Source organism: Pararge aegeria, chromosome 15, assembly GCF_905163445.1.
Source record: "Pararge aegeria chromosome 15, ilParAegt1.1, whole genome shotgun sequence".
In the NCBI taxonomy this organism is placed as follows: domain Eukaryota; kingdom Metazoa; phylum Arthropoda; class Insecta; order Lepidoptera; family Nymphalidae; genus Pararge; species Pararge aegeria.
Genome location: NC_053194.1, coordinates 10,441,573 through 10,457,501, shown reverse-complemented (window position 1 = coordinate 10,457,501; position 15,929 = coordinate 10,441,573). Strand labels below are relative to the sequence as shown.

At 34.8% G+C, this 15,929-nt stretch overlaps 1 protein-coding gene across 1 annotated transcript; it reads left to right on the top strand.

The window, feature by feature from the left end:
- The first annotated feature begins 10 nt into the window (after positions 1 to 10).
- Positions 11 to 15,361, top strand: LOC120630048 (ribosomal protein S6 kinase 2 beta). Its single transcript, XM_039899176.1, has 14 exons — positions 11 to 154; positions 635 to 919; positions 1,055 to 1,240; positions 1,320 to 1,601; positions 1,964 to 2,118; positions 2,204 to 2,291; positions 3,488 to 3,618; positions 8,690 to 8,842; positions 9,335 to 9,472; positions 10,270 to 10,476; positions 11,814 to 12,013; positions 12,990 to 13,087; positions 14,126 to 14,356; positions 14,915 to 15,361. Exons 1-14 carry the CDS (start codon positions 101 to 103, stop codon positions 15,023 to 15,025), a joined length of 2,319 nt encoding a protein of 772 aa, XP_039755110.1. The 5' UTR covers positions 11 to 100; the 3' UTR covers positions 15,026 to 15,361.
- The last annotated feature ends 568 nt before the right edge of the window (positions 15,362 to 15,929 follow it).

Genomic DNA, 15,929 nt, shown 5'->3' with positions numbered 1-15,929 from the left:
ATTACGAATTGAGTACATTAATTTTTATTTTAAACTTAGAATTTTTTATTAGTATTAGTTTATATTTCTGCTGAATGTGTATTACTGGAAGCTAGGAACGATGCCTCTCGCCAATGCGACGGATCCATGGCGAATGCAGGGTGGAGATGTTACAGTATGTTATTATTTTTTCTTATTGTTTGCGTATGTTATTACATATTTTCCCCATTCAGATTAGTCACTTACTTATTGCTTTTGTATAAACAGTATACTTACAGTAAATAGTACTCATGAATTCAGTGTATAACAAAATAAGGGATTTGTTGTTACGCCCTTAATAAAAATTAATTTCTAATCAAATAATAATGAGATGACATTTAATAATGTCCTTAGTTAGTCGTCACAAACTATACCAAAATGTAAAACAAATTTCATTTTGTTTATAGAAGTGTCTAATCAATCAAATATCAAGGTTAGTTACAATCAAACATATGGCACTTAATATTTTTATCTTAATACCAAAAATTCAATGTTCCATCCAGATTAAATTATGATTCTTACACCTTTTAAGCTCGGTCTTTACAATTTTTTTTACAATAACTGAAGTTTTATTTACAATAGATTTTGGTAAATATACCTTAATATAAATTTTCAGCGTGGCATTACATCACAGGCCACAAACAGTCTTCCAATAGTAGTTGAGAATGCTGCAGAGTCTCGACAAACATCTACAACAGAAAGTCTTGAGTCCAACGCATCCATAAGTGAGCAAAACTATGAAAGAGAAGTGGAATTACAGGATGTTGTCAAAGAAGGCCATGAAAAAGCAGACCCTTCTCAGTTTGAATTGCTCAAAGTCCTTGGGGAAGGATCCTTTGGCAAAGTTTTCCTAGTTAGAAAAGTCAGTGGTCCAGATACTGGTACTCTATATGCTATGAAGGTATATAATTGTTATTAATTAGGTGGTGGATGGAATTAGCATCAAATTGAGAACATTAATTATAAATTTGTTAATTGAACAGGCTACTTCTAGGTTTACAATATAATTGAAAAAACTTTATTCTTTTTTTAACAGGTTTTAAAGAAAGCAACACTAAAAGTTAGAGATAGAGAACGTACGAAAATGGAAAGAAATATTTTAGTGGAAATGGGACATCCATTCATTGTTAAACTACATTATGCATTTCAAACTGCTGGCAAACTGTATTTAATATTAGATTTCTTACGTGGAGGTGACCTATTCTCACGTTTAAGTAAAGAGGTAATATTTTAATGCAACATTTCTTGATTATTAACATGTTTTCTGAAGTGTGCATGATTTTGTTCATTTTTATTTTCAGGTAATGTTCACAGAAGAAGATGTTAAGTTTTACTTAGCTGAGTTAGCATTAGCATTAGAACATGTGCATAAATTGGGAATTATATACAGGGATCTCAAGCCAGAGAATATTTTATTAGATGCTGACGGGCATATTGCTCTGACTGACTTTGGTCTATCCAAATTGCCTCCTAGCGATAAAGCTTACAGTTTCTGTGGCACTGTGGAATATATGGCTCCTGAGGTTGTTAACAGAAAAGGGCATACTATGGCTGCTGATTGGTGGTCTTTCGGTGTTCTTATGGTAAGTTTTATTTTGTTGTTTGATTTATATGTTGATATAAATGTTTTTTGTAACTAACAATTATTTTTTGTAACTTTTTGCTTCTAAAATTGGATGTCAAAATTGGATAAATTAAATTTATATATTTTGGATATTGTTATTTGTTATCTCTATAAATTTATAAATTAAATGATATTAGTATTTCACAAATCTTGTGTGTTACTCTCCATCCGTTCAAGATACCCTGCCAAAAAGGTTAGGTTTAATGAGGTGCTTGGTTTAGTGCGTTAAGGTAAGACAAACAAAGAACTTAAGCAACTTAAGCATTACAATTAATTTGTTTGTACCGCATCATCATGTTCTTGATATTTCTATCCTTACAGTTTGAGATGTTGACTGGAAACCTACCATTTCATGGCTCTACTAGACATGAAACTATGACACAAATACTTAAAGCAAAACTTGGTATGCCTTCTAATTTGAGTGAGGAAGCACAGTCACTGCTTCGAGCATTGTTTAAACGAAATCCACATAACAGGTATGGTTTTATTATAAATATTTATTCAAAGGCTTTTTATTACTCATGTGATAATGGTTTGCTTGATAGTTTAATTTAATTTTAGATTGGGCGCTGGACAAAATGGCATTGAAGATATAAAGGACCATGAGTTCTTTTCAAACATTGATTGGGATGCTTTGTTAAAAAAAGAGGTGAAGTGATGTTTTATTATCTTCTTCTTGCCTCGTTTGTGCAATTGTAAACATGAGTCTATAATTAGCTAGCTTTACCGTAACTAGCTATGGATCATAAAGTCTTGAGGTCTGTTTAGGTCTTTTGTCGAGCATCGAAAGGTCGAAGTTAGGAAATTAACGTTGTTTAATGTTTGACGGCCGATTGGCGCAATGGGCAGCGACCCTGCTTTCTGAGCCAAGGCCGTGGGTTCGATTCCCACAACTGGACAATGTTTGTGTGATGAACATGAATGTTTTTCAGTGTCTGGGTGTTTATCTATAAATTATAAGTATTTATGTATATTATTCATATAATTATTCATCAGTCATCTTAGTACCCATAACACAAGCTATGCTTACTTTGGGGCTAGATAGTGATGTGAATATTGTCGCAGTGTATTTATTTATTACTTATTTATGTTTCAATTTGCCTCTAAAGGCCTCAGGCCTAGTGCGATCATGTTATTCTATGGGTCTATGGTATGGTATAGAGGACGCTACAGTATAGCAGTGAGAAATTAATAGAATGATAGCAATTTATAACCTATGTTCGAATTTATGACCAATTTAATCTGGCCCATCCTGGTTGATGCGTGTTGTTTTTTTTATAGTTATAATTGAAGGTCTATGCAAATGGCCAACCCACAATTAGTTTAAAACATTACCTTGCATAAATGGCAATAAAATTTCCGCTGTGTCCATCAACCTGGTGCGTAGGTGTTAAGCCTCATGTGCCTCTAATTACGCTGGCAACCACGCCCTTCAGACCAGAACACAGCAACGCTTAATTGAATGGCTTAATTTGGCATATTGATATCACATGCTTTAACGGCGAAGAAAATCATCGTTGGGAAGCCTCTTGGGGAGAACTCCCAGTTCTCCATAATGTACTCAAAGGTGTGTGGAGTCCACCAAACCGCATTGGGCCAGCGTGGCGTGGAAGAGACACGTGCCCTGTAGTAACCCGGTAATGGTTTGATATGATGATGATGATAGTCAGTGGCGTGCACTGGGTTTCTTACCAGGGTATGCATACAATAAGAAAATTGCATAGAACTGCAAAAGTCTGAGTTATATATAAATTTTAGGGTAGGCAGTGCTTTCGTGCATGCGTGTATGAAGTGCACGCCACTGATGATAGTTTGGCCTAAAATATGTATTATGTAAATATACAGGTTGTGCCCCCTTTCCGGCCCGCGGTATCACGCGCAGACGACGCGTTCTACTTCGATTCGGAGTTCACGTGCCGAACGCCGAGGGACTCGCCTGGTGTGCCAGCATCTGCCAATGCTCATGAGCTATTTAGGTTAGTTTTAATGCTCTAGGCGCTTATTTTTTTACATTCCAACTAACAAGTTTAGTTCTGCGACTGTTTTTAACCTCAATACTTTGTTAAAAATTCAATATTTAATTTTTTACATAAATACACTATTTATTGATATATTTATTTACTACGCAACTACAACTTACAATTGTAACTTATATTTAAATTCTTATAAAATATTTAAGTCTTTATAGCTGCACAGCGTGAACAAAGTTTTTTTTTATAATTGCATGATGCTAAAGTTATGCTAAGTATGCCAAACGAACTAGTACATTTAGCGGTTTTAATTTCAAATTTAATAACATTTTTAAAGAAACTTAAGTAACTATAATCAAAAACATCCATTAAATTTTACAAACTCATTGTATAAGCGACACGTTCTGGTAAGAGTTATATATTTGTTTCTACTCTGTAATGTAACATCGGTAACAGCGCGAACGACGACATGCACCCAACCACCACCAACACCATCTATAGTGCGGTGATTGAAAATAAAAAAAAATATATAAATATTAAAAAAAAATTGCTTGTACGTGAAGAGAATATTTATTTATACTCTTTATTTGCACACACACTAAGAATATTTATGTTCATCAAATTCAAATTCAAATTCAAATCTTTATTTGCGTGATTGTTGGTTAACAAATTTGATCTTAACATTGTGTTGAAACATAAAAAATTCCGTGCATCATGCACAAACATTGTCCATTTGCGGAAATCGAATCGGCCTTTGACTCAAATAGCAGGGTACCCACTGCGCCAATCGGTCGTCAAAAATTTCATCGAACAGCAGGAGAAACTGTATGGTGTAATTTATAATTTCTTAAATATTTATACTCCACACCAAACAGATCTTCGGCAATGTACCCTCTACGCACCGACACCGGAGCATCCTCAGGAGATGTTGTGGTTTTACGGGTTTGTGATGCAGTAGACGCGAGTAGTAGTAATTTTCCCTCAGTCGACACCCGCGGGAAGAGGTGAGGTGGTGACAACTGTATATTGATGATTGGGATGAAAAGGTAAAATTGGTTAAAACTGTCATAAAAACTGGAGTACTCCCTCCAATATTGTTCTGAAGGTTTTAGCTGACAGGCAGGATCGTGTATTTAAAGCGCACTGGATGTCAGCTTTAGTATATAGTAACATTAATTATATTAACTAACATGGATTTTTAAGTTTATTGTGAATTACTAACACATGGATCTTTGTTGTCTGAAATAAATGCAATACAATACAATAATACAATACAATAAAGATAACCTACATGAAAAAATGCATTCTGAATTTGAATTTCATTAATAAAGGTATACACTTCTATTGTACGGTTCTATGGTGTGGAATTTTGTGAATTTTCTGTGTGCGGTGTACACTTCTATTGTACACCGCACACAGAAAATTCACAAAATACAAATATAAAAAACTTAAGGTAAGAGGTTCAATATGGCGGCCCTACCGCTATATATTATCTCTTCCAGGCAACCAAAGGCGGCGAAGACAATACTATAGTGATTGGTTGGTGGTACAACATATATATAAATTATAACATATATAATTATACTGAACATATATATAACATATATATATTCGAAATATTATTTTTAATAATTTCTTTATACAAAGTTTGTACATAATAGTAAGTAGTGATGGCGATAACTACATAAGTAAACTTAAAACTAAACCTACAAGAGTTCAAAATGGTTTAAGAAGAAGCCCACAACAAACTTAGTTTGGTGTTCTTTTTGTTATCACCATCTCACATTGTCATTAGAAAATATTTAAGAAGCAACCTGGTTAGAGCAAAAGTTCACACTGACGTAATCCTTTAAACTATAATAGGACTTTTCTATACGCTTAATACAAACTTTGAACTATTTTAGAGAAATGCCCAGAATATCAACCGGTAGTTTATTACAACCAAAAATTATATATTATATATGTATTCATTATGAGATCTTTGTCGCTGAAATTTACTAAACGGAAAATAAAATTGCAGTGTAAAGTATTTCTTATCAGTAAGAGGATCTGATGTCACAGATGTATGGGGTAGAAGTTTATGAGATATATATAACTATAATATATACTGACAGGGTCGTAAAAGTGTAGTAAAAATGTGTTATCACCGCAAATGAAGATTACTTGACATTTCCTTATATTCCACTAGCCTTACTTTTGTCGGCCTATTGGCGCAGTGGGCAGCGACCCAGCTCCTAGGCCGTGGGTTCGATTCCCACAGCTGCAAAATGTTTGAGTGATGAACATGAATGTTTTTCAGTGTCTGGGTGTTTATGTGTATACGAGTATAATAGGTATCTATGTATATTAATAATTAAAATTGTAGGCAACTCCGATGACGTAAGCGGCGCCACGGCGGCGGCGCCGGAGTCAAGAGGGCGCGGGCGCGAATTAAAAGGTTTATTGTGGGGTAGATTCCGGCGCAAGCGCAGTGTTTTATTTTTAATGTCGATAGTTTTGTTACATATTGAATTTGTTTAACTGTATTTGTTTCGTTTAAATGAGTGAATAAGTATTTCAAACGTTGTCTCATTTAACTGCCTAATTAATTCATATTTGAGTTTGCGTGTTGTAGTCTTACGACATAATACCTTAACAAAATATTAATCGGTCTGTATTGTCCTAGTATATTATTTTTTTTTTTTTATTATTAATATTTTTATCTAGTACCTATGATGTAAATAGTGCTAGGGCTGCTAGATGGTCCAGAAATAAGGGAGTGTTGCCAAATTTTTCGTAATTTCCCGTGTGAAGTAATTAGACTTTACTTTCCCGGATTTCGGAAGCCTAAATGATTTTCATTTCACAAAATTATGAGTGTAACTAGAAATATATGAGATTCAACTAAAAATGTATGAAAGTCATACATTTAAAGTCAAATCTTTAAAAAAATTATATATTTTTTAGTTATTTATGACAGCTTTTGAACTTTTTTGTGACAGCTCGTCCAGGGGAGTACTATCTCAATACTTTGAACACCTTTTTTGTGTAATGTACTTGATAATGAGAAACTGAAACTGGAGGATACGACAGTTTTTCTAGGAATAACGTTAGATTCTAAACTACAAAGGGGCCCTCATGTAAATAATTTATCGAACAGGCTTAGTTCTGCTGCCTATGCGGTAAAGAAGATACGCCATATGACCGACGTAGAAACTGCTAGACTGGTATATTTTAGTTACTTTCACAGCATTATGTCATATGGAATTTTACTTTGGGGTAATGCTGCTGATATTAGCACTATTTTCGTGCTGCAGAAGAGGGCTGTTCGTTCTATCTACAAAATGGGTCCGAGAGAGTCATTGAGAGATAAATTTAAAGATTTTAAAATAATGACAGTGTATAGTCAGTACATATTTGAAAATTTAATGTACGTTCATAAAAAACATTTCTAAATTTAAGAAAAAATGTGACTGCAATAATTTAAACATTAGAAGTAAGAATAAACTTACAGTACAATATACATACTAGGTTACATAAAATTCATAATTCGTTTAAAGGAAATTGCATACAATTCTACAATAAACTACCAATTGACATCTTGGAGATGTCTCTTAAAAAGTTCAAAGTTTGTATTAAACGTAAGCTTATAGAAAAGTCGTATTATAGAATAAAGGACTATGTAAACGATAAAAAAGCTTGGGTGTAAATTATTGCTCTAACCAGGTTGCTCTTCTAATAATTTAAAATGACATTGAGAGATGGTGATAACAAAAAAAAAATCACCCGGCTAAGTTGTTTGTGGGCTTCTTCTTAGACCAGGACGCGTTTGGAACCCTCGTAGCTTTAGTTTTAAGTTTACGAATGCGGTTATCGCCATCATCTCACTACCGTGTAATTCTTATGTACGCATCAAAAGTGTCACCTATGGGCCTACTTGAATAAAGATATTTTTGACTTTGACTTTGACTTTGTACGCTATGGAAGTGTAGCTTATACAAATAAATAAATAAATATACTATCACAATACACACGTCGCCATCCAGCTCTTAATTCCTAAGTAAGTGTAGCTTGTGTTATGTGTACTAAGATGACGCATGAATATTTTGATGAATAATATACATAAATACTTTTAATATATAGATAGATAAGCACAATACATACTAATACTTGAACTAGATTACACAAATAAAACACTACATAATAAAATAATAATAATAATAAACTAATATATACTTTAACATATCATAAATACATTAATAACAGTAAATACTATTACAAGTCGTCTTTAATGTAAACTATAGTGATTTTTGAAAGCTTTCTTAAATATATAAAGTGATTAGTTATACAAGGGAAAAACGCGGTGTCCAAGCGAGGCTCAAGTTTTTCACTACTCCTCTACTCACACACACAAAGAAGAGTAAGAATTTCTGTAGCTATGAATTATTCCTGAGTGTGTAGCTAAAACAATAGAGACAACAACAATCAAATTTCAACACGATTTTCAAACAATCTGTGTTGAAAATAAAAGTTTTTCAGTGTCTGGGTGTTTAGCTGTATATTCTAAGTATTTATGTATATTATTCATAAAAATATTCATCAGTCGTCTTAGTACCCATAACACAAGTTACGCTTACTTTGGGGCTAGATGGGGGTGTGTATATTGTCGTAGTATATTTATTTATTTATAAAAAAAAAAAAAAAAAAAAAGTATAAAGACTGAGGCCCAATCTGATTTCGTGGTTTTGACATAAGTTGAAAGTTGAACATGGTTCAAGTTGCATGAAGCCTCAAGCCTCAAGCTGTTAAACGAGTACATGAAAAAATTGAGTATGAATTAGATCGTGTTTCTTTATCTGCCAATATGTTAATGCAAATAGATATTTTTAAACATTCACAACATTCATATATTACAATTCTTGTATTGTGTAGCATTGGACCACCCGGCTTGTCTAGCATAAAGCTCAACACCAAGTGACACTGCGTAATTCATGATGATTTAAACATGAATTTTTACAGTAACATGCCAAATCTAACTATTTAAAACATATTACAATATTTATCATAGCATATTCTTATTATATTTCTTATTTTGCAGGGGATTTAGTTTCGTAGCACCTTGTCTACTGAACGACGACAATAACAAAACCGTGACAAATCAAAATCAAAACCATGTAGCTCCAACGAAAACTTCAACCGAAGAATTTTGGTCGGGATTCGTGAATAGAAACAATTTCTTCGACGAGTACAGGTAAAAGTTTTTATTATAGTAGAATCGTATGCAAACTGCAAACGTTTTCCACGTGTGTCTAGGCAATACAAATTTTACTTTATAACAGTGGGAACACTTAGAAACTAAAGGAGATCCGACTCGAGAAGATTCTTCTTGACAATGTCATCAATAGCTCTTGATTTCTCACCATAAGTAAACCTACCGACTTGACGTGCCGCTAAGTGTTTTAGTGTTCCGCGTACTTGTACTAGCGATGACGCGTAGAAACCGATTAGGGGTATGACTATCATACTCCTAACACAGGTTAGCCCGCTACAATCTTAGACTGCCAGGTGAGATTGCAGTCAAGGGCTAACTTGTAGTAGAATAAAAAAAATAAAAAAATTAACAAATTTTTATGTTTAGTACACCAAAAGTAGATACATGAAAACTTTGAACTCTGCAGAAGTTATATTTAATACTGTAAAAACAAGTTTTCAAATTTTTAGTTATATGAATCTATTATTTCAGATTAATGGGTGAATTAGGTACGGGATCGTTTTCAGTGGTCCGACTGTGTGAGCACAAAACATCGCGCACGCAATACGCAGTTAAGATCATGGACAAGTTGCAATACGATCCAAGGGAAGAAATCGAAATTCTATTGAGGTATTACTGATATTATATTTAAAAATAACAGTTACATTTCTAATCGACACATAAGTGACGCCTACGTCACGTGTTTAAGCAGAATAAGCCGATAATTTTACAGAGAAGGTTGCATATTGATTATCGACCAAAAACGAACTGGACGCATGTGAGTTAGCAACGCATTTGTGACCAGTTCTCGGGAGTCATCAGTTTTCTGGTTGCGTCACGGTAGAAAACTATTTTTCGTCAAATATCGAAATATTTTATTTTGATGGTATATTATTTTATTTATAAAACTGTTTTTATTTTGGCTACTGTCTGGCTTATGTAAACATTGTAGTAATCAAATAAATAAATAAATAATTATATTACTACGTGCATCGCCATCTAACCCCAAAGTAAGCGTAGCTTGTTTTTATGGGTACTAAGATGACTGATGAATATTTTTTTATGAATAATATACATAAATATTTATAATATACAGATAAACACCCAGACACTGAAAAACATTCATGCTCATCACACAAACATTTTCCAGTTGTGGGAATCGAACCCACGGCCTTGACTCAGAAAGCAGGGTCGCTGCCCACTGCGCCAATCGGCCGTCAAAATCAGTGGCGTGCATATAGCTTTTGACCAGGGTATGCATAAAGCAGGAAGATGGCATAATATGGAAAAATCCTAATACTATACGAGTTATATAAAAAAAATAGGGTAGGCAATGCTTTTGCGCATGTATGAAGTGCACGCACGTCACGGTCAAAATAAATAATCTATTCTTATCAAATTAAAAATTACCTTAATTTTTGAATCAGGTACAGCCAACACCCACACATAATAACCCTTCGTGGCGTGTACGAGGAAGGTGGTCGGATACTGGCTGTGACGGAGCTTTGTAGAGGTGGTGAACTATTGGAGTACATTACGCAACGACGCTACTTATCCGAGCGGGAAGCCGCGCCTATACTACGCAATGTACTACACGCTGTGCATTATTTACATCGCCACACAGTTGTGCACAGGTATTGACAATTATTATTATGAATAAAATGTTTTTGTGTTTGAATTTGAATATATATCTTGCAATAAAATTTTAGATACATTTCGATCACAAGATCATGATAACCCGCTGTTCCTTTTTGTGGAAGGTGGTCGTAAAATGACGATCGTAGAACTTTTCCGAGCGGGAGGCCGCGACGATACTATGAAAAGTAGTATGCGCTTTAATACAAAAAATTCAAAATTCATTTATTTCAAGTAGGCTTAATAGAAGCACTTTTGAAACGTCAAGTCTGTCTGTGAGTAGTGACTCTACCACCGGTTCGGAAGGCAGATTCTACCGAGAAGAAGCCGGCAAGAAACTCAGCAGTTGCTCTTTTCCAATATCAACAATTTACATTTTAAAATTCATTTTTCTATCTTGTGAGAGATAAAAGCGGAGCCGAATGCTTCTATGCAACCATGTCATTAAGAAATTCATCAATTGTATCGTAACATCGCTGTAATAAATGTGTTTAAACACATTCTTTAAACTTATGCATAGGTAGGTCCAAAATTACCTTAGGAATAATATTATAAAAGCGTATACTCAATCCCACAAATTATTTCTGTACCTTTCACATCTTTACATGTATAGTAATTTTACTCTTTAGGTCGAAATCTTGCATGTCATAATTCTCCAATAGAGCCGAGGTAGTCAAAGATATATATCTATTATATATAAGGACATCACGCACCGAGGCTACTTATCCGAACTTATTTACACCGCCACACAATGTACTGGGAATTGACTGTTAGTTTTGTTACGGTCGATATCTTGTGACTATATTTTTACTAAATTTACTAATTTTAAATTTCTTCCGCAGAGTTTAGGACATTCATGTAATTATTGTATCCATCATTTTTAGCCTGTATAAATGATTGTTATTATAATTATGTATTATTAAATACAGTATGAAACAAACGATTTTAAAAATACACACCTTACGCAAAAATTGGTTGATTTAATGTTATATAATCTATATCATCAGCATGATTATATCAACCCATAATCGACGCACTAAAGGGTACGGGTCACCTCCCACATTGAGATGGGGTTAAGGCCGTAGTACACGGTGGCCCGGTGCGGATTGGTGGACTATACATACCTTTGAGTACATTATCGAGTACTCTCAGGCATGCCGGTTTCCTCACGATGTTTTCCTTCACCGTTGAAGCAAGTTATATTTTAATTACTTAAAACGCTTAACGCTCGTAACTTAGAAAAGCTAAAGGTTAAAGCCCGAAAGTGAAGTCGAGCTCGCCACTGGGCTACCACCGTCTTTATTGTGTAGTTTATATTTTATATTTCTTTTATCAGGGACATAAAGCCCTCGAACATCTTATTCGCGACAGCGGATCGTCGAGCGGCCGACGTAAGGCTGGTGGACTTTGGGCTAGCGAAACAACTGAGGGCCGAAAACGGTCTCCTAATGACACCGTGCTATACCGCTAACTTCGTTGCCCCAGAGGTGCTCAAGCGAGCTGGGTACGATGCCGCTTGCGATATCTGGAGCCTAGGTAAGTTTTAAACTTGTTGTGATAGCTTAGTAAGTTTTAAATATATCAAAAATAATCTGAATTTATTTTTAATTTGCCAACTAAAAATCATTTCTATTATGTATGATAATCTATAAATACTTATTCAGTAAAATAGACTATTTAAAACTAAATAAAATCTAATAAGTCCTCGAAACCACCGCAGCGAGGTACAGTTCCTAAGATGCTGGCAGCATTGCCAATTTGGATGGCCAAACTCCTCTAACCGCTCTAGGATCACCGGAAGACTCGATAACCCTTTTCGATAATTCTTTGAAAAGGGCTCTTGCCTCCGGACCCCACGGTCCCAAAGTCTCTACTTCAAAAGGCACAAAAATTAAGCTGCTAGGTTTCATATTTACGCCTCTTGGCCTGCTCGGCACTGGTAAGAGCCGCACCTACCATTGACGAGGTATTATATCAAATAAATAAAAATAATAGCTAAAAAAAATATAGAGACACGAAGAGTTACGAATCATCATCATCATCATCATCATCATCATCGACCCATTCCCGCCCCACTCCAGAGCTCAGAATAAGAAGGGTTCAGGCCGTAGTCTACCACGCTGGCCAAATGCGGATTGGTAGACAAGTTATCTTGTTATTAACCATTCCAAGCGAAGTACTTGAGACCAAACATTGCAAAATAATAATAAGATAGAAAAACTTAAGTTAGGGTGTTGCCTTCCTACGTCTAATATATATTATATTGCATTTTGATGTGAACAATCTATTCACCCCTCACGCCCCTTGCCAGTAAAATATACCAGTATGCAGTCAAATGGCATGACGCTCTATTATTCTGTCGTGCCAACGCTCTTGATGCGCTGCCCATACATTGATTTTACTATCCTTCTTCCGATCTATCTTTTTCTTTTGACTTCAAAAAGGAGGATGTTCTCAATTCGGTCGTATTTTTTTTTATACCACAGAACTCCAATATGGAATTTTGTTCTAGGTGTGTTGGCGTATATCATGCTCTCCGGTAGAACGCCTTTTGCGTCTACGGGAGACGATACGCCTGAAGCAATTTTAGCAAGAATAGAGTCCGGAAAGGTAGGTCAACCACTAACCAGTCCTTAGATTTTGTTATTTTTACTATTAATTTGTTAATAATGTCATTTTTAGAAGATTTTTCTTTATAATAACTGTAGCTATATCAAAATGTTTATTTTCTATTCTAATACTTATAGTTATTATTAATGTGCGATTTTCGCTGCTGAATATTGATATAACTGGTTACTATGTATATTTGGTGTTTATATGTTTATTATAAGTATATATGTTTATTAATCATAAAAATATTCATCAGACATCTTAGTATCCATAACACAAGCTACGCTTACTTTGGGGCTAGAAGGCGATGTGTGTATTGTCGAAGAAAAAAAAAATACGACAAGCGAAGTGCACTTTTGTGTGTAAATGAGAAGTAGATCCCAAGAGAATATGTAATGTTGCCTGCTTGGATTGACTTCAACCCAGATGAGTTAAACCATAAAGCTACAACTTTTGGCTTAGTATACTTAATTTACAGCATTTTTCACTGCATTCGGTGAGGAGGGTCTTTAAGGCTTCAGCAATACTGAAATAATTCAAAAGCTCAACGTTCCCACTAGGCGTGAATAGAGAGGGAGGACAATATTTGTTGCGTAAATACGCATACGCATTGATAATTCTGCAGATACTTTTAAAGAAACCGGAATAAAATGTAGCCTGTATTATGTTCATAATAATGAAAAGCATTTAAAGGTCTTTAAATAAAATAATATCTTGGTAAAACAAACTAGAACTAAACTTTTTAAATGTCATTTATGAATGTAAATATCACTGGTGACTTTAAAGAAGGTTCGATACACGAACTCGAGAAAACCGCTCGTATATTTATGAGTAAAAGGTTTTATTTACATGTTTATGGTGGGTATTAAGCTGTATACATTCAAAATGACCGTCGCACCGTTTAAGTTATTGCGTCGTTAAAGAGTAAAAAAGACGCAAACAATAAATTGTTTGGATTCAAAACCGCAAATAACATACGACATCATATAACTTATTATATGAGAAAGGATCGAACTATTAGTGTACGTTTACAAACAGGTGGAAACATCAGGCGGTGCCTGGCGACACGTATCAACAGAAGCACGAGCGTGCGTACGACGCATGTTGCAACTCGAACCCGCGATGCGACCGCGGGCTCAAGAGTTATTGCGTGAACCCTGGATCAGTCGCGATGATCCCGACCCACCTTCCTCAGCGCCCCGGTCGAACCCGACCGATGATGAGCCCCCGCAGCAAGACTTGAGGAGAGCTGTGGACCTTACATTCCAGGTAGCTTACTATTCTAAATTATTGGTAATATTTTGTAAACAAAGGTTACTTATTATTGCGCAAAAGTTGGACTAGTTGCGATAATCTCGACCCCTATATGCGGATGCACCCCGGTTACACCCGTTCTACGATGTGTTTCCCCAGCAAGACTTGAAGTGATCTGTGGACCTTACATTCCAGGTAACAAACTACTCTTAACTATTTCCATAACTTTTTAACCCAAGTCACTTATAACTGCGTGAACTTTGGATCAGTCGCGATGGTTTCCACCCACTTTTCGTGGCGTTTTGATAACACTGCCCGATGACAAGCCTCCACAGAAAGAATTGTTGCTAGCTTTGGACCTTACATTCCAGGTAACAAACTTATCTGGCTTGGTTTGTACCGTTTAAAAAAAATTCAGAACCACTTTTTTTTGTGCCACACCCGTCCAACGATGAACCTCCCCAGAAAGACAAGAACTTCTCGTTCGCCTATCAGACCTATCCGGACAAAATACCTCTCAAGACTACTTCTTCATCTATTATTTAAAAACTCATATTCATCGTTAACTTTTAGGCCATGACGTCGGCGCCAATGACGCCACACATATTGGGCCCCGTGACGCAGTCGACTCTTGCCCAGCGAAGAATCAAACCACAACGCCGATTCCCGCCTACACAAGTATAAATAGAGAGGTATACTAACAAATTGTAGAGACCCTTGCAGTTGAATTGCCGATCATTACATCTGACCCATGTTACTTTTTTGACTATTTACGTTTTTTTAAAAAAGATAAATAAGGTCTGTGGATTATGAGTACAGTCAGTTTGCAGACATTGTTGATGTTTTCTATGAAATAATTAATCGATATTGGTTAAATAAATATTGACTGCAAATTTATATAAATTATAAAAATAAATGAAAGCACAAACAAGTTTTTTATGAACTTGAGAGAATATCAATTGTTACACAGCAATATACTACAATGAAAGTACAAATTGCACAGAGAAATGAAATATATTTCGTAAACATTTTATTTTGCAAAATTTACTACAAAACAAGTATGATAAATAATAAATTGCATCATATTATAAAATTAAATAATAATATTTATGTCATAAGTAAACTTAGAGCGGTGGCTGACTGTACAAGTTATAACAATTTTATGTTGAACTCGGTAGTTAAACTGTTCAGAATAGGTATACGAAATCGATGTTCTTGGTTACATCGTGTATTGGAACCGTCTTCGCTACAAGTAGTATTACAAAATTATTTATTCTTATTTACTTAAACATCACTTATAGGGTTGATTTTTCAATCTTTAGATTAAATAACTTAAGAAATAAATATTATAAAATTCTATAAAAACGTTTCAAAAGGTCTAATTTTTTCCTCCGTAAAATTGAATTGGTGATTGAAAAATTGGCTTTTAGATTAACAAATTAGTGATGCAACAAGTCAACTTTAAAATTGGAATTTAAAATCTACTAAGCGTCTATCGTAATCGAGTAATTTAATAAGTTTACTGGTTGTATCATTAAATTAAACTGAGATTAATTCAGAATTTTAATGAGATTGAATTTGTCATCAA

Coding starts and splice junctions, on each gene's coding strand:
- LOC120630048 (XM_039899176.1), top strand. CDS start 101: ATGCCTCTCGCCAATGCGACGGATCCATGGCGAATGCAGGGTGGAGAT. Junction 155..634: donor TGCAGGGTGGAGATGTTACA/GTATGTTATTAT, acceptor ATAAATTTTCAG/CGTGGCATTACATCACAGGC. Junction 12,014..12,989: donor TTGCGATATCTGGAGCCTAG/GTAAGTTTTAAA, acceptor ATTTTGTTCTAG/GTGTGTTGGCGTATATCATG.